This window comes from Choristoneura fumiferana, chromosome 26 (genome assembly GCF_025370935.1).
Source record: "Choristoneura fumiferana chromosome 26, NRCan_CFum_1, whole genome shotgun sequence".
NCBI classification, from domain to species: domain Eukaryota; kingdom Metazoa; phylum Arthropoda; class Insecta; order Lepidoptera; family Tortricidae; genus Choristoneura; species Choristoneura fumiferana.
The window spans coordinates 10,724,942-10,743,360 of record NC_133497.1 but is presented as its reverse complement, the minus strand read 5'-3'; the positions used below and the strand labels follow the sequence as shown (position 1 = coordinate 10,743,360).

At 40.4% G+C, this 18,419-nt stretch overlaps 1 protein-coding gene and 1 pseudogene across 1 annotated transcript in view; both read left to right on the top strand.

The window, feature by feature from the left end:
* Window positions 1-18,419, top strand: part of LOC141443153 (spectrin beta chain, non-erythrocytic 5-like) — a 181,496-nt gene that overhangs the window by 25,113 nt on the left and 137,964 nt on the right. The window contains 7 exon segments of the mRNA XM_074108361.1: window positions 5,137-5,304; window positions 8,384-8,500; window positions 9,501-9,658; window positions 10,580-10,695; window positions 11,531-11,643; window positions 12,592-12,779; window positions 13,581-13,806. Of these exon segments, the coding sequence (XP_073964462.1) occupies window positions 5,137-5,304; window positions 8,384-8,500; window positions 9,501-9,658; window positions 10,580-10,695; window positions 11,531-11,643; window positions 12,592-12,779; window positions 13,581-13,806 (1,086 nt within the window).
* Window positions 14,514-15,558, top strand: LOC141443076 (uncharacterized; annotated as a pseudogene).

The following is an 18,419-nucleotide window of genomic DNA, read 5'->3' as shown; positions in this document are numbered from 1 at the left end:
TGCCAACTCAACGTAAGCTACAGTTCCTTTACAAAATCCTCAATAATTGATTGAGAAGATTACAATGAGGGCTAGCGTGTATGAATTCGCCGCTAGAGGCGCTAGTGTAGCGAGAGGATTCCGAAATGTCAAATCACAGAATATATAATAGTACTGACGTACAGAATGGCCACGCTCCGCCCCGCACCGGTTCGAGTTACCCCACCCCTCAAGCGCAGATTGTAGGAAAACCGCAGGAAAGCAGTCGGGCGCGCAACGCGATGTATGTCGGTCGCACCGTCGCACGGCACTAAGTTCGGGAGCAATAGTTTTGCGAACGAAATGGTGATATACTGTGCATTGTATGGGTGTTTGTCAACAGCCAAAGATAAGAAAAGGAGTTTTTTTTATTTCCTAATGTAAATAATAATGCTTTCTAAAAGTATCGCGATTAATACATGAAATAACTAATTAGGTACCGAATAATTCGTTCAAGTTTGTAGTCATATATTTATTGTAATTAATTTAAAATTATAATGCTTAAGTAAATACATAGACAGACACATTTTAAGTAGGTTTAAATAAAAATATATGATTAACGATCACATTTGTTTACACATCTAAGCCATACCTACATACCCTATAGTACTAGGGTTGTCTTACGCACACATTGACGCGTGTACAGACGTCGTCGTGCCTATGTAGATTCAAGAATGCGTTTTTGTATGGCGTGGCCGCCCTGTGGTCAAATGTCACTGTTTTTGGGTGAGCTACGCGGGTTTATTTATGACTAGCTGTTGCCCGCGGCTGCGCCCGCGTGGAATTCGGTTATCGCGCGCTGTTCCCTCGGGGACTGTGCATTTTTTCGGGATAAAAAGTAGCCTGTGTCACTCCCGGGTCCATAAACTATCTCTATGCCAAATATCACGTCGATCCGCCTCTTCGTTTCGACGGGAAAGACGGACAAACATACACACAAACACACACGCTTTCGAATTTATAATATTAAGTATGGATTAGAATAATTTTGTGAATATTTTGCAATACCTGAAATTAATTATGGCAGATATACGTTACGGGGCAATGAATGTCTGTGTTTTGAGACAGTTTTGTCTTTCGGAAACCTTTGTCCTCCCTTTTTTCCGAGCAAAACGGGACTACGCAACACTGAAATGCTCGATATTTTTATAGTACGGTTTTAAGGTATTAAATATGATTTAAATGTAAATTTTGTTATCACGCCCGTAATAACAAACTAACCACTATACTTCAGGTAGGACCTTTGCAAAGAGGATTGGACCTTTGTCTACAGTGGCGCCAACTGGTGAGCGCGAAAACGTAGCCCTACCCGCAACCGTGCAAATATATCTGATATGTAAGGTAAACGTATGAGTGCCCGTCACTGTCCCAGTAGTTGGTATCTTTAATCTCATTCAGTCATTACCAAAAGAGTAGACGTGGGGAAAAGCGTTACATTGACTGACGATCCCGTTCCAAAAAAGTCACAGTGAAAAGTCATCGTCATCACGTCTGTTACTCGTGTCACTGCCTGCGTCTGGTTCTTCTGGTCCTGTAATGAACTTTTTCATCACACTTGCTCGTAAACAATGTCAAAACATGAAGGCTACCTTGGTTGCAACCCCCCAAATAAATCCCTTAACCTTAATGTGCTTGTCATGAAACCCGTGGTCGGTAAGTGAGTCAGTGCCCGTACTGATGGCGCTGCGCGCGCTGCTGCAGGACTACATGGTCTACATGCACACGCACGTTGCGGCGCATGCTGAGGAAGGGGGGGGGGCGGCGCTGCCAAGAGCACAGCCTAAGGTATCGCCAATATTTGGAATAATGATATTTTTTCTTTTACAAATATAAAATTTTACTCGCAAATGTGATGAAAAACATTGTATGTCGCACGGGCGGTACTAGAATTACGAACATCGACTCGTTAAAGCCCTCAGTCTTCGACTTCGGGCTTCTAATAGGCTCTCGTTCGTAATTCCTTATTTACCGCCCTTAAGACACAATGTACTATTTTGTCACACTGTTATTTCAACGTGACTATGTCACGCCTGTTACTCATATCACCATATAAAATTATATTGTCCTGACTGAGCCCGATTAGAGCCGAGTTACGGTCACACTCCACAGCGTCATGATTTGAGTAACAGAGACTGCCCTAGGCACTAGGAACAGTAGGAACGTATGTGATTTTACACACACACACACACACACACACACACACACACACACACACACACACTCACACACACACAAATGCATGTACAATGTTTCTATAATATAAGTAAACTGTAACTGAATATCTCGTCCTGTAATCCTCGTTTTGTAACGAGTAGTGATTCGTAATATAGTCAGTCTGATACTGGGATGTGTCCCTGGTGACAGCCACCTATGTGACTGTAACTGGCGTCACTGAAAATCAGCGTCGCGCAATCATCTTCAGATCTTTTCGCGACACACAGCTGAGTGGCGGCCATCTTGGCTGGTAGGAATAGGCATGCATGTGTATATTTCAGTGTTTCTGTATGTGTATCCATTTTTATCAGCCAATAAACCATTCTTATTCTTATTTCGTTCGTTCGAGTCACGGTGACTTTGACAGCGTGACGTTATTTATCCCCCAGGTCTACAATAGAGATGACAGCAAGGTGTCGTCTCTTAAGCGTTGGCATGCCAACCACTGGGACTGGGAGTCTCGGACGTTTACTTTATATCGTTTGATTAAATATTATACATTCTTGTCACCTTTGGCTTCCATTGACTCATACAACAGTTATCATTCTAATAATATCTACAAATATTAATATTATACTATAAACATTTAATTATAAATGCATATCAGACGTGGCTGAACTTCAACCTTTTCTCTAAACAATTAGATCATCAATTCATCATATTGTAGGTTTTTTATTGTAAGTAAACCAGCTGTTTGCCCGCGACTTCGTCTACGGCGTCTTTCCCAAGGTCTCAAACTATGTTCATATAAAATAAGTTTTTGGTAAAAAAATCATTTTCACTTGTTATGCTCGTAAAGTTCGTTTTTATGCTGGATCTAGGCGACACAAAATGACTTTTTATGCTCTAGTGTCTAGTGCATAAAGTAAATTCTTCGTCTAAGACCAAGGCAATAGGCGCAAACAGCCACAAACAAAGAAGTTTCTACATATTATTTTTAATAATTTTTAATTTATATAAAACTAAAAATCAATCAAAGCAATCAAAATAGATCAATAACCTAAAGAAAATAATTTAAAAGTAATGCCACTACTAGATTGTTATATTGTCACGCACTTTGCATAAGTATGCCAAATTTCAAGTCAATACTGGAAGTTGGTCGAATTTAACTTGAAAGATTTGACTACAGACATACAACGGGACAGGTGAAACTAAATAATAGCTTGTGAAAATAAAATATTGAAAAATTTGCATTTTAAATGCTATTTAGAATGCTATTTTTACCAAAAAAAATATTTTTATTTCTATTTGTGCGGCTCTTGTGTTTGAGCAACGTCATTCGATTACACAGAATAAGATTAATTGTGAAGGAAACCGTTTTATTTTGTAATCTATGACGTCCCGTTTGATCGTATTGGAATCTGAGGGTATAATGTTAGTATCTGAGGCTATAATGTTAGTATCTGAGGCTATAATGTTAGTATCTGAGGCTATAATGTTAGTAGGTATTTGAGGCTATAATGTTAGTATCTGAGGGTATAATGTTAGTATCTGAGGGTATAATGTTAGTATCTGAGGCTATAATGTTAGTATCTGAGGGTATAATGTTAGTATCTGAGGGTATAATGTTAGTATCTGAGGGTATAATGTTAGTATCTGAGGCTATAATGTTAGTATCTGAGGCTATAATGTTAGTATCTGAGGCTATAATGTTAGTATCTGAGGCTATAATGTTAGTATCTGAGGCTATAATGTTAGTATCTGAGGTTATAATGTTAGTATCTAAGGTTATAATGTTAGTTCTGAGGCTATAATGTTAGTATCTGAGGTTATAATGTTAGTATCTGAGGCTATATGTTAGTAGGTATTTGAGGCTATAATGTTAGTATCTGAGGTATAATGTTAGTATCTGAGGTTATAATGTTAGTATTGAGGCTATAATGTTAGTAGGTATCTGAGGGTATAATGTTAGTATCTGAGGTTATAATGTTAGTATCTAAGGTTATAATGTTAGTATCTGAGGCTATAATGTTAGTATCTGAGGTCGTATAATGTTAGTATCTGAGGCTATAATGTTAGTAGGTATTTGAGGCTATAATGTTAGTATCTGAGGGTATAATGTTAGTATCTGAGGTTATAATGTTAGTATCTGAGGCTATAATGTTAGTAGGTATTTGAGGCTATAATGTTAGTATCTGAGGTTATAATGTTAGTATCTGAGGGTATAATGTTAGTATCTGAGGGTATAATGTTAGTATCTGAGGGTATAATGTTAGTATCTGAGGGTATAATGTTAGTATCTGAGGGTATAATGTTAGTATCTGAGGGTATAATGTTAGTATCTGAGGCTATAACGTTAGTATCTGAGGCTATAATGTTAGTATCTGAGGCTATAATGTTAGTAGGTATTTGAGGCTATAATGTTAGTATCTGAGGGTATAATGTTAGTATCTGAGGCTATAATGTTAGTATCTGAGGCTATAATGTTAGTATCTGAGGCTATAATGTTAGTATCTGAGGCTATAATGTTAGTATCTGAGGCTATAATGTTAGTATCTGAGGCTATAATGTTAGTATCTGAGGCTATAATGTTAGTATCTGAGGCAATGTTAGTATCTGAGGCTATAATGATAGTATCTTTTTTTTTTTTTTTTATTTGACTGGATGGCAAACGAGCAAATGGGTCTCCTGATGGTAAGAGATCACCACCGCCCATAAACATCTGCAACACCAGGGGTATTGCAGATGCGTTGCCAACCTAGAGGCCTAAGATGGGATACCTCAAGTGCCAGTAATTTCACCGGCTGTCTTACTCTCCACGCTGAAGCACAACAGTGCAAGCACTGCTGCTTCACGGCAGGATTAGCGAGCAAGATGGTGGTAGCAATCCGGGCGGACCTTGCACAAGGTCCTACCACCTGCAAAATGCTGTATCTGAGGCTATAACGTTAGTATCCCCCCCAGGCGCGCATGGAGGTGGAGGACCTGTTCTCTGACCTGGCGGACGGGCGGCGCCTGCTGAAGCTGCTGGAGATCATCAGCGGCGAGCGCCTGCCGCGCCCCAACTCGGGCCGCATGCGCGTGCACAAGATTGAAAACGTCAACAAGAGCTTGAGCTTCCTGCATACTAAGGTAAGCGACGTTCTATATTGTTTAAATATTAAAGCAATAAAGGGTGAAGACCAAAAAGTTGCACACCGTTAAAGCTGCGTTAGCAGGTAGTTATAATTTTCATTAACTTTTTCCATTGTGACACGAAAATTAATCATACATTTGTGTGGATAATTTTCGTGTCACAATGGAAAAAGTTAATGAAAATTATAACTACCTGCTAACGCAGCTTTAACGGTGTGCAACTTTTTAGGCTTCACCCTAAACCGGGGAAGAGAGAACAAATGTCTCACTTAAAATATAACCTGACCATAAAAAAAACATTTTTAATACAAGCTTTTTTGCTGACTGTACTTTTTGTTGACCGTACTTGCATTGTCACCCAAACTACATTGGCATACCAAATTTCAAGTCGATGCTATTAACCGTTGAAGAGTTCCGTCCTGCGGAGACGATCCTGGCCGGACTACCAGGATGTCACTACTAGATTATTGTTTAGTGATTGTCACGCAAGTTACATAAGTATACCAAATATCAATTCAGTGCAACTACTAAAATTTGTTAAAATTACTTGCAAGATTTGATTACAGACAGACAGACAGACAGACAACGGGACAGGTGAAACTAAATAAAAGCTTGTAAAAACAATAACATATGTACGATATAATTATGTATGTATTCGTAGATGTATTGCTGTTACGTTTAAATTTTCTGATCTACTTTTGATGCACCACCTGTTGTAAACTAGTCCTTCCTTCTTTATGTAAAAAAGGTTGCCTGGAAGAGATCGCTCTTAAGCGATAAGGCCGCCTATTGCTCACCTTGTAATTATTTCTCTGTGTATCTGTTTTCTGTATCGCTTACTATGTCTGGTGTACAATAAAGAGTCTTTGTATTGTATTGTATTGTAATTCTTAGAATTCGTTCTGAATTCATCAACAGATAATGAAAATCGCTTCTGTATCTTGTTTAATCTGAATTAGTATGATAAGCGATAACTATTGTACAAGACGGTAAGCATGTCATGCAGAATTATCAATTGTTTGAGTCCAGTTTATACATGCAAGTAAAATCGTTAGGTACATTAGGTACATAACTATGACGCTGGATTATCCTCTTCAAACTCGTCCGCTGCAGCCTTTTGATGTTTTTTTTACCCCCGACCCAAAAAGAGGGGTGTTATAAGTTTGACCGCTATATCTGTCTGTGTCACCGTAGCTCTTAACCAATTCAATTCAATTCAATTCAATTCAATTTATTTATTTCAAATAACAATGTACATTGTGTTTGAAGTTACAATGGACCAATTTGAATGCGTTTTTTTATAAGAAATCAGGTTTTTTAGCAAAGGTTCTTAGATATGTTTCATCCAATTCGGTTTAGCCGTTTTTGAGATATTGAACTTTGAAGTAACATCGGGCGTTTTCCAACTTTTTGTTGGTTTGGATTTATTTGTTTATTTTCAAACAATACCCAGCACTGGTCCAAGTTGTATATGTACCTACTTTATTCTGTGAAGATCAGAATTCATCACATTTACGCATGGATTATACGTAATTCGATTTGGACCCACAATCTGACATAATCACACTTTGACAGTGAGTGGCAGTACGAGTGTCATTCTTGACATTTTACCACTTCCCCACAGATAAAAAACTAAATAATGCTGGTGCTATACGTATACCGATCAAATTTAGGAAATAAGCATTGGTGTGACAGAACTAGATTAAACTATGGCTTCACGAACCAAAATATTATCAACAATTAATTTAAGAAAAGTAGTGGTTTATAATGAAAAATATCGAAATTGGTTTCTAATAATTGACTTTTGTGTACAAAAAATATATAAAAAGCATTGGTATTTTTTAAAAGACAATCCTTATTCTGTTTCTATTAAAAATATTACGTGATATGACGCCGTCATTAACCGATCTAACATATTTGTACAAAAGAGAACAGTGAGAACAGCTATACGTTACACAGACAGCTGTTTTAGATACAGTATCGCATTATCAAGAAATGGCGGCCTTGGGTTACGTAATACATTCCACTATGCCTTATCTTACGGTAGCGGACATTGTTTAATTTCAAAAAGACAAGGGCTACTTTCATTACGTTAATAATCTGATCATTATCATCATCAAGTCGTAGTGCAGGGCACAGGACTCCTCTCATAATGAGAGGGCTTGGGCTGTAGCTCCCACGCGGGCCCAGTGCGGATTGACCTTCACACGCGCCATTGAATTGCTTCGCAAGCTGGTGGTGAATTTCCAATGTAGTTTCGCACATGAATTTCGAAAAACTCAGTGGTGTGAGCCGGGGTTTGAACCCAAGATCTGCTTGAGAGGCCATAGGTCAAACCACCAGACCACCACAGCTTGTTGTATTGTTATTTAATTTTTTTTTTCTTACACCTAAAATCCCTCGCGACCTTCAAACCCACATTTCAATGTCGTCCGACAACCATGCTCCATTAGGACGTCACTACGTTGGTTATACACAAGACACAGCTGTGTATACACAGTGTGTAAAGTGTACAGTGCAGGAAACCCTTGTTGTGTGGCTTCGCGGAATGCGGGCGTAAGTCGGCGATTACGTAATTACAAGTATTTAATAACTACTATATACATATTATGTTTTTCACAATTGACTTCTTATTTAATGAAAGAAACATTTATAAAGTGTCAGGATTATTTGAAATGTTATCTTATAGAAAGTAGGTTGTGTTGTAGGTTTGATTACAATCAACAATTCTGAAAAAAATGTAGTATCCAAAATATATTTCTTCCTCATATAGATTATGGAAAATGGGGAAAAAATACATTGGATGTAAAATTCAAGCACAAGCATATAATAGAAAATAAAAAAAATACAGTTGTATTTCATCGTTTCCCGTCACCACTTTTAGCTGGTGCGCTTGTGTCAAAATTTGGAAAGTTCTATCACATCGCTCCACATCACCGTTTTATCGAGGTTCATATAACGTCATAAGTTTTAACAGTTCTGTCACATCGCTCCACATCACTGTTTTATTCAGGTTTATATGGCATCAAAGTTTTAACAGTTCTATTAAATCGTTCCGCTTCACCGTTGTCCGCAGGTGCGTCTGGAGTCGATCGGAGCGGAGGACATCGTGGACGGCAACCCGCGTCTCATCCTCGGTCTCATCTGGACCATAATCCTGCGGTTCCAGATCCAGGAGATCGAGATTGATGTGGTGAGTTTCCATCGGAAATATCTGACTTCGGAATCAAACAACCTTACGTAATCTTGCATAATAAGTACGAGTTAAAAGAAAGAACAGAAACATTTTACTTGTCACACACAAATAATGACAAATATGGAACTGTTAAAGTTCTTAGTGCGGGCCCGAGACCTCTCGCAGAACTTGACTGCCTATAGCTTCATATTTTTTTGTATATAAGCGTTCATTATTTTCTGAAAATAGTTTTTTTAGCCAACTTGCCCATTCGTTTGTCAAATGCCGTATGTCCCTTATGTGGTACAGCCTTACTGTAACCGCTTGCTGGCTGCAGTACGAATGGGCCGGCTCGACCGGGTTAGTACCACACTCCCACAGAATACTGGCGTGAAACAGTAGTTTTGCTACTGTGTTTTGTACGGTGAGAGGGAGATCCGGAGGCCCAACTCCCCTCCCCCCTTAGCCCCATTTAGGCTGGCAACGCACTTGCAGTCGTAATAATACTATAGGTGTCCACGGGCAGCGGTGAACACTTACCCGCATGCTCGTTTGACAGCTACAAAGTATTGCGCGCGCTGTAATGTACGTAGTAATAATGTACGACGTGATATCCTGAATCCAATCGATTCATATGATCATAGATTTGTGTTAGGTCCAATTGTGACCACAATGCGCGAGCCGAGCGAGCGTAGCGAGCGTGCCTCGGCAGCGTCCGGCGAAGCACCAGGACCAAATTGTTATTTTCTACTAAATTTATTAATATTCGGTGTACACGAAAATCAAATGTAAATGGGCATGGATTAGCAGGCCGTGCATTATTTGAGCGTACATTAATTAACAAGTCGTACATTAACTACACTCGTGCTAGTTCGGTACGGGGTGATAATGCACGGCCTGATCATCCGTGTACATAAGCACGGATTATCAGGCCGTGCATTATTTGAACGAGTCGTACATTAACTACACCCCCTAAACCTACCTACGTACTTGAACTAACCTTCCTTTTTATCACCAGGACGAAGAGAATGAGTCCTCAGAAAAGAAGTCGGCCAAGGATGCCCTCCTGCTGTGGTGCCAGCGGAAGACCAGCGGCTACCACGGCGTCCACATCCACAACTTCTCCGACTCCTGGCGGTCGGGGCTCGGGTTCAACGCCCTCATACACGCACACAGGTATGTTGATGCTTGTAAAAAGGCAGGTAGTGGTTTTATGTTTACACGATGTTTGTACAAAAACATACTTTGACCTGAGTTTACCTTGATAGTGTATCGACTTCAGTTCTGTGTTGGAATAATAATTCTTGTCAAGCGTTGTATATTTTTTAATAAATACAATTTTATTTTTATTTTAATAAAGAACACCCTTGCATAATTTTGTGTCCTCAGTGGGTCACCCAGTAATTGAGATATCTTCGAGATTTTAATTGTGAATAATTCTAATTCTCACAGAATAAACTAAATCTTTGACCATCTACTTCATCGTTTTCATTGTCAAATGAAAGACATTGCTTATTTTTTGTCAGGACTCGTGGACTCGTATTGCAATGTATTGTCATTTTCATTTGTCATTTTAGTTTAATTTTAACGAGTACAGTTTTTTTTTTATTACGAGTAGAGAGGGTGACAAATGAGTAGCAACTACTCAAGGAGTCATTGGTCCGTTGCCGGCCTTTTAAAGTCGTAAGGCCCACGTCAAATTTCGCTCATTAGAATTTGAAACTTAACCTCTTGTATACTTAGACGCAACTCCGCGTCAAATTTAAGATTCAAGGCTGTCTTTATGTATTTGTATTAAAATTAGCAGAATTAGTGCTTATTAAAACAGATGAAACTAGAATGCAGTTTTTTTTTAGTTCCCGCATACGAGGCGTTAATGACAATTAGTGAAGTTTGACATTAGCTTTGACTTATGTCCTAAATTTAGGACGTTGGGCCTTACGAGGTTAAGAAAGTATAAGCTCATTTCGTGAAAGTTCAACTTTGTTTTAGTATTTGTTTTCAGGGTGTATCCATATTAATATCTACACATGACAGTACAAGCTCACCCTTTCCCAGCTCCATGATCTTCGTATATTAATATGTCCTTCTCTTCAGGCCGGACCTGTTCCGCTGGGCGGACCTTCCGGTGGAAGACCACGTGGAAACCCTCAACCATGCCTTCGACGTCGCCCACGCTAACCTGGGCATTCCCAAGCTGCTGGATGCTGAGGGTATGTTCTATGTTACCCTATAGCATCTGCTTAGCGTACATCATCACCTGGAAGACGTCCACTGCTGAATGCCTCCCCCTTGAGGGGGGGTTGCCGTCCCTACGCTCGGCAGGCGTAGTCGGTTAGACCGAGTTTAGACTTGCAAGAAAAATCGTGCAAGTTGCATTACATTGCGGCGCTCGGTCGACCACTACAAACCAGGGATGTTATGGAGTTCCGGATCCGTAACCGTAACCGAATCCGACGTAAAAAATTCGGATAGTTTCGGATAGGGGCGGAGTCAAAATGCAACATGTTGTGACCATCTATTAAATTACAGAAAAAACATGTTTACTTACAAAAATCTGCAATTGTTTGAAAAATGTCGCGTACAGATTAGTGTGGGTAAAAAAGTTGATTGGCCCACCTATCAGTTGCTTGCAACTGCCTGCCGGATAATTTATATAATAATTATAATAATATATATTATATATATAAGAATTGCTCGTTTAAAAGTATAAGATGTTGTATGGACCGTCACAAAACTGACTAATAAATTTTGTATGGATTAAGGGGCTGTTTCACCATCCATTGATTAGTGTTAACTGGCGGTTAGGTGTGATGCCGTCTCTATTTGTTTTGCTCGAATAGACGGAGACGGCATCACATTTAACCGTCGGTTTACGCTAATCAATGGATGGTGAAACAGCCCCTAAGGATAATTAAGGTAAAACGGGTAGATTTTTTTCTGAAAACCCCCATATATTAATGTATCCAGCAGTCGCCATGTTTCAGCTGATGACGGATATGTTTCAACTCTTGTTGGTTAAATTCAATATGTAATTATGTTCGACAGACGTGGACATCCACCGGCCCGATGAGAAGTCTGTGATGACGTACGTGGCGAGCTACTACCACACATTCGCGCGAATGAAGAACGAGCAGAAGAGCGGCCGCAGGATTGCGAATGTGAGTGACACTTTTAACTTTAACCTTTTCGCCGCCACGTCAAATACAAAAGACATCACACGCCAGACTTCTATATTGCAATGCCTAAAATTGAACCTTAACACTTAAAACTTTGCTATTGTCTAATTTATTGAATCAGGCGTTACTTTGCGGAGTTCATATCAATGAACTAAAATAATTTCCTTGCTCACCCGCGACCTTACGATAGCTAAGCTTATGCAAAATATGCGTGTTCATGCAGTTCCTCCACCTCCACACTGTAAGCCACACAAATCACACAAACCATCTATCACCCCCACGCAACTCACTGACTGCGTCGCTTGCTCTCTCTGTGCTATAATCATTTCCTTGTATGTACTAAATGACCGGATGACGGTGTTCGGGATCTAACGCACGCGAAAATTTATACTAATATTATAAATGTGGAAGTGTGTGTTTGTATGTTTGTCCGCCTTTAACGTCGAAATTCAGATCTATTGTCAAGAAGACATTAATATCTAAGGCGTATTATAAAGTTAATGATTATATCATGGACAGGGATATTTGGAAATAATTCCGATCCGCATTAGCGATCCCTTCAAATAGCGAACCTACTGTGTTAAAAATAAAGTTGTGTTAAATACTTGTGATGTATACATATCATTTAATAATATTGTAAATCTGTTTAAAAAAAATACCTCGTTGAGTTTCTTGCCAGATTCTTCTCATCAGAGGTTTTTCCGAACCGGTGGTTGATTTTTCTTGACATTCATAAGTGCTTGTTATAGCCTAAATTGAATAAAGATATTTTGACTTTGACTTTGACTTTGAAACGGAGCAACGGATTGACGTGATTTTTGGCATAGAGAGTGACAGTTCCCGAGGGAACAGCGCGCGATTAGCGAATTCCACGCGGACGAAGGACGATATAAGCTAGTTCTTTCTTACTATATTTTTGGTTTTCTCTAGATAATCGGGCAGTTGATGGACTGCGACGGGCGCAAAGCTGAGTACAGCCGGTTGGTGACGGCGCTGCTGGAGTGGATCCGGATGAAGATTGAGGAGTTGAACGGACGCGACCTGCCCAACGCTTTGGACGGCATCCAGAGACTGCTGCTGGCCTTCAAGCAGTACAGGACTGTGGAGAAGCCCCCCAAGTGAGTGATAAATAAATAAATAAAAAGTAAAATAAGTGCTGAGGCACCGACCGACTTCAGACTGGTAGAAAATTATTTTCATGGTTTTTTGTAGTCGGTTCAATTTTGTTAAAAAATTTTTTTCATGCTTTTTGGTGTAAATAATATAAGATACAATAGTTTAATATCAACTGCTCGTCACCTTTTACGAAAGATTGCTTTTCCGATGCAGAGACGTTCATTATTGAGGAGTCCTGGTGCTTCGGATCACCACCCGTTTTACCATATGCATTACGAGGAGCATAAATTGCTTAGCAACTGTGTCAAAGTAATTAAAATTCAACCCGTGAAATACTTGTTATTGAGTAGTAACTCCGATGGTCAACTGTGGTCTTCATCATCAGTTCCACTTCACCAAATGATGATTTTCAATAGCAAATGCACGAGTTACTGCTAAATATATCCAAATTACCATAGGTGTCCCTATATTTGAAGAGTTCCCTCGATTTCCTTAAGATCCGATCATCAGACCCTAATTTGCTGCTTATGGGACCTAATTGAAAGCATTCCTAGACGAACTAAACAAAAAATACAACCGAATTGATAACCTCCTCCTTTTTTTTGAAGTCGTTTAAAAAAGATAGTTCCCTCTTTTTCCTAAAGATGCCGTCGTACAATTTAATGTTTTGGGGGTATTCAACAACTCTTTATTATATATTTTCATCTAAATGCGTCCGTACTCTATTGCATCTGTACAACGACTGACAAACGTCACATAAGTAGGTATATCACTGGTTTAGTAAATAAAACCCCCTTTTTTAGATACAAAGAGCGCTCCGAAATCGAAGCGCTATACTTCGACATAAACACCATGAACAAGAGTCTGGTGGGGGAGGCCTGGGCCCCCCTGGAAGGGCAGCTGCCCCAGGACCTGGAACGAGCCTGGCAACAGCTGGAGCAGGCCGAGCACGCCCGGGAGATAGCGTTGAGGACAGAGCTGCTGAGGCAGCAACGGTTGGAACAGCTCAACTACAAGTTTAACACTAAGGTGAGTTTTCCGTTTACCTTTACTTGCCCGAATTTCACTTGCCAACGTTAGCCATAACATATATAGAACCGTGCTGTTTTTAGGTTTTTTTTAATGTCATCATATAGAATGCAGTAGGTTAGGTTCTTCTTCTTCTTCTTTGTCGTGTCGCTCTTGGCAGAGCGGTCGTGGTCACATTGAGGCGTCCGCGTCGGTGGTAGAGGCGGACACAGCTCTCCGTACGATCTCCCGCCATACCCTTCTGTTGGCAGACTGTCTGGCACAGTCAGATACGCCGTTTCCTACAGCGGCCTTCACTTGATCAGTCCAGCGCATAGGTGATCTACCGCGCGACCTGTTCCCTCCACCTTCCCTGCACGACAGCGCTCTATGGAGTCGCCATCCCGCGTGGAGACATGTCCAAGTAAAATACAATACAATACAATAACTCTTTATTGCACACCAATACAGTAACAGTACATGAGAACACAAGTATATACATAGAGATTTCTAAGGTAAGCATAGGCGGCTTATCTCTTCAGAGCGATTCTTCCGGCAACCTTACATGGATAGAAATAAGGAATACGATTTTAGCAGGTGGTGCTTTTAACAGTAGATTAGAGCAGTATCAAGAATACATAAAACTAACACATACAATCACATACACAACAAAATCTAAACAGAATAGATAGGTAGATAGAGTGTCGCGCGCGCAGTGATCGGGAACGGTTGTGTGCGCTAACGGTTAATATCGTTAAACATGTCGAACTTACTCAAATGTAACGTTTGCAATATTGTAATTGACGAGTTGCTGTCATATGTGCAAAATAAGTTGTCATTAATAGATGATACAACATTAATACGTCTTTGCTCATCTCATTCTCGAGTGAAGAAATTAAGAGATCAAAAAGTCTTTTATTCGACTCAGTGTCAACTGATCAACGCAAAATATCACGCAAAAAAAGTGGAAAAGAGGCACGGGACCTCGAAGACATTGTGGCCTTGTTAAAGTCCATTGAATCGGATAAAGTTCCCATATTTGTTGCACGTAAGTTAGAGAAGTTACCGCCCTTAACTTTGGATCATTTGGACTGCACAAAGTTATTAAAAGATCTCGCCAAGGTGCAACGAGAACTTGAAACGATTAAGTCTTCGTATGCTACAATTACTCAACTTGAAGAGCTAAGGTTGGATATTAACAATATGAAGTACGCGCCCTTGCCACAAGCTGCCTTCAGCGCTGTGAATATGAAAAGAGGGGCATGGATACACGATAGTGGCCCGATAGGGCTATCGCACTGTAATGATGACTACGAAGACACTAACTCTGGTGAGGGGCCAATGTCACCAAAAGTCCTGGATAATATTGGTAGCCAAGAACATTTAAACACCACATTACATCCAAAGTCATCTTACACTAATTCTGACACCAAGAGCCTAAACAACGGTCAAAGTATTGAAGATACGAAAATAGGTAAGGTGCCCACTAATGCGATGACGGTTAGAGATACGAATTGTAAACAATCGACCTTTGAGCGTACGGTTGACATACTCGATGCGCCGGAGACTGGAGCCTACCCGCAAAAGCGTGATTATAACAAAGACGGTTGGAAGCGCGTAACGTATAAGCGGAAGAGAACGAACTACCGCTACGCGGGTAAAAGAGGGACGGCCTGTGATGCAGAATGCAATACGAAGTTTACGGCAGCTGAGACACGAATACCCTTTTTTATTTCGAACGTAAACAAAACTGCCTGGAGTCTGATATATTGAATACATAAAGAGCAAAACACAGGTAGATATCACCTTAGAGAAACTTAATATTAAGAATGGCACGCATAATGCCTATAAATTTTTCGTATCAGAAACCAATGTTTCCTGTTTTCTGGATGCTAATCTATGGCCTCGAGGTATAGTATTTAGGAGGTTTGTGAACTCCAGACCGAGTTTTTGCGAACAGAAAGTTTTCTGGTTCCGGTGCAGCTGATCAAGTAAATGGCGCAAACAGATAGTCATCTAAGATTATGTAACACTACCAGTCATACAGTTAACTTTGTATCTTTTAACTGTAGGAACGTCAAACGGTCGGTGGATACCATACGTCAATTATGTCAATCCTCACAATAATTGCATTACAAGAGTGTTGGTTACGGCCGGATGAACTTCATTTCTTGAGTGAGATTGACGAAAGGTTTGGTTGTACGGGGACGTCGGCGATGGACACGGCGGCTGGCATGCTGCGTGGCCGTCCTTACGGTGGAGTGGCACTACTGTGGAATAAGACTTTATTTCCAAATGTATCTACAGTGCAGTGTAATAACGCGCGTGTGTGCGCAATAAAAGTTAATATATCTCAAAAGTCGTTACTTGTATTCAGTGTGTATATGCCTACGGATAATAACGTGAACTTAGCGGAATTTACGGATTGCCTAAGTCTGGTGAGTGCTACTATTGCTAATGAGGATGTTCAATCAGCGTACGTATTGGGAGACTTTAATGCGCACCCAAAAGAACTCTTTTATAATGAAATGATTGATTTCTGTGGAGAGCAGGAGTGGACATGTGCGACATTTATTTGTTAGGACTTAAATCTGACACGTATAGTTTATTAGTGAGGCCAATGGGTCTAAACGTGGGTTAGACCATATTTTGACAACTAAATCTGCCTTAAAAACAATTACTAAACATTAGCATAAAGTATGACGTCATGTGTCCGACCATTACCCTCTTATTGTTTCATGTAACTTAGATTTTATCACCCCTGAATTATTATGTGATAACAAGCGGACAATCAATAAGGTTGTATGGGGGGAAAGAAAGCCCGAACAATTAATATGTATTATAAGATCTGTCAAGACAGGCTTGAACAGATTGATTTTCCCTGTGAATTTCGTTTATGTTCTGATAAATGTTGTAATGAGGTTAGTCACAAAATACTTATAAATAAATTGTATAGTAATATAACTAGCATTTTAAGTGATGCAGCTACCGAGTGTTACTCTCTACAATGTGCGTATAAAAAGAAACCAGTGGCCGGTTGGAATAAATTTGTGAGTGCGGCCCACAAGGAGGCTAGAGATAAATTTAAATTGTGGGCTTGGTATGGAAAGCCTGGGTCAGGTGTTCTCTATGATGACATGCAAAAAAGCCGTAATATCTTCAAATCACGCCTTAAATGGTGTCAAAACCACAGTGAGCAAATCAAAAATGGACATTAAGCGTCTCATCATAGAAATCACGACTTTCGTAGCTTTTGGAAAGCCACTAAAAAGTTAAACAGCAGGCCCAGCTTACCGGCAAGTATTGATGGAATTAGTAAGCATGACTGTATTGCTGGTATGTTCAAGAAACAGTTTAGTGTAGTGTCGCCACTCGGGCCATCGCAGCTGATATTTTGTGAGGAGTCGTGTGGACAGGAGATTATAGCTAGATTTACCGCTGAAGATGTGGATAAAGTTATTAAATCTATGTCACGGGGAAAGTCTCCTGGCCATGACGGCCTTAGTGTGGAACATCTCGGGTGCGCTGGCCCACATTTGCCTAGAGTTCTGGCATTATTTTACAATTTGTGCATGAGTCATTCATATCTGCCGGACGCGCTGATGAAGACTGTAGTGGTGCCAATAGTCAAAAACAGGAGTGGCGATGCGGGAGACATAACCAATTATAGACCAATCTCGCTGGCGACTGTAGTCGCCAAGGTGCTTGATAGTCTGCTTGGGTCACAACTTGATAAGTATCTGAATATTCATCAGAATCAGTTTGGGTTTAGGCCAGGGCTTTCGACTGAAATGGCTATTTTGTCACTCAAAGCAGACGGTCAAGTACACACACGACCGCCGGACAGCTGTCTATGCTTTTTTCTGACCTTTCGAAGGCGTTCGACCTGGTTAATTATGACATATTGTGGAAAAAGCTGACTGATATAAATATGCCACAGAGCTGTATCGTATCTTTAGGTTCTGGTATCTTAACCAGGCGAACGTTGTGCGATGGTCGAATTCATATTCGGAGCCGTACAGGTTGGAGTGCGGGGTGAGGCAGGGGGAATTACCTCACCCAAGCTCTTCAACCTGTATGTCAATGCATTGATTGAGGAGCTTAGTAGCACCTATGTCGGCTGCCGAGTCGATGGTGTCTGTCTAAATAACATTAGCTATGCGGACGACATGGTGCTACTGAGTGCCTCACGACACTGCTGGGCATCTGCGAAAAGTATGCACTTAGTCATGGCTTGCATTATAATGTCAAGAAAAGTGAGTGTATGGTCTTTCAGGTCCGAGGTAAGACGCTGCGCCTGTACCACCGATACGTTTATATGGCAGCCATTAAACAGGGTTAACAGCTTTAAATATCTTGGTCATGTGGTTACATCGGATTTGAACGACAATGCAGACATAGAGCGAGAACGGAGGGCGTTGTCAGTTAGAGCGAACATGATGGCCCGCAGATTTGCTCGTTGCTCACCAGGGGTAAAACTGACTCTTTTTAGAGCGTTTTGTACCAATTTTTATACGAGCAGTCTATGGGTCGCGTGTGCGCAAAGGCAATACAGCGCCCTACGTGTTCAGTACAACAATGCTTTCAGGGTGTTGATGGGGCTTCCACGGTCTGCAGTGCATCGGGATGTTTGC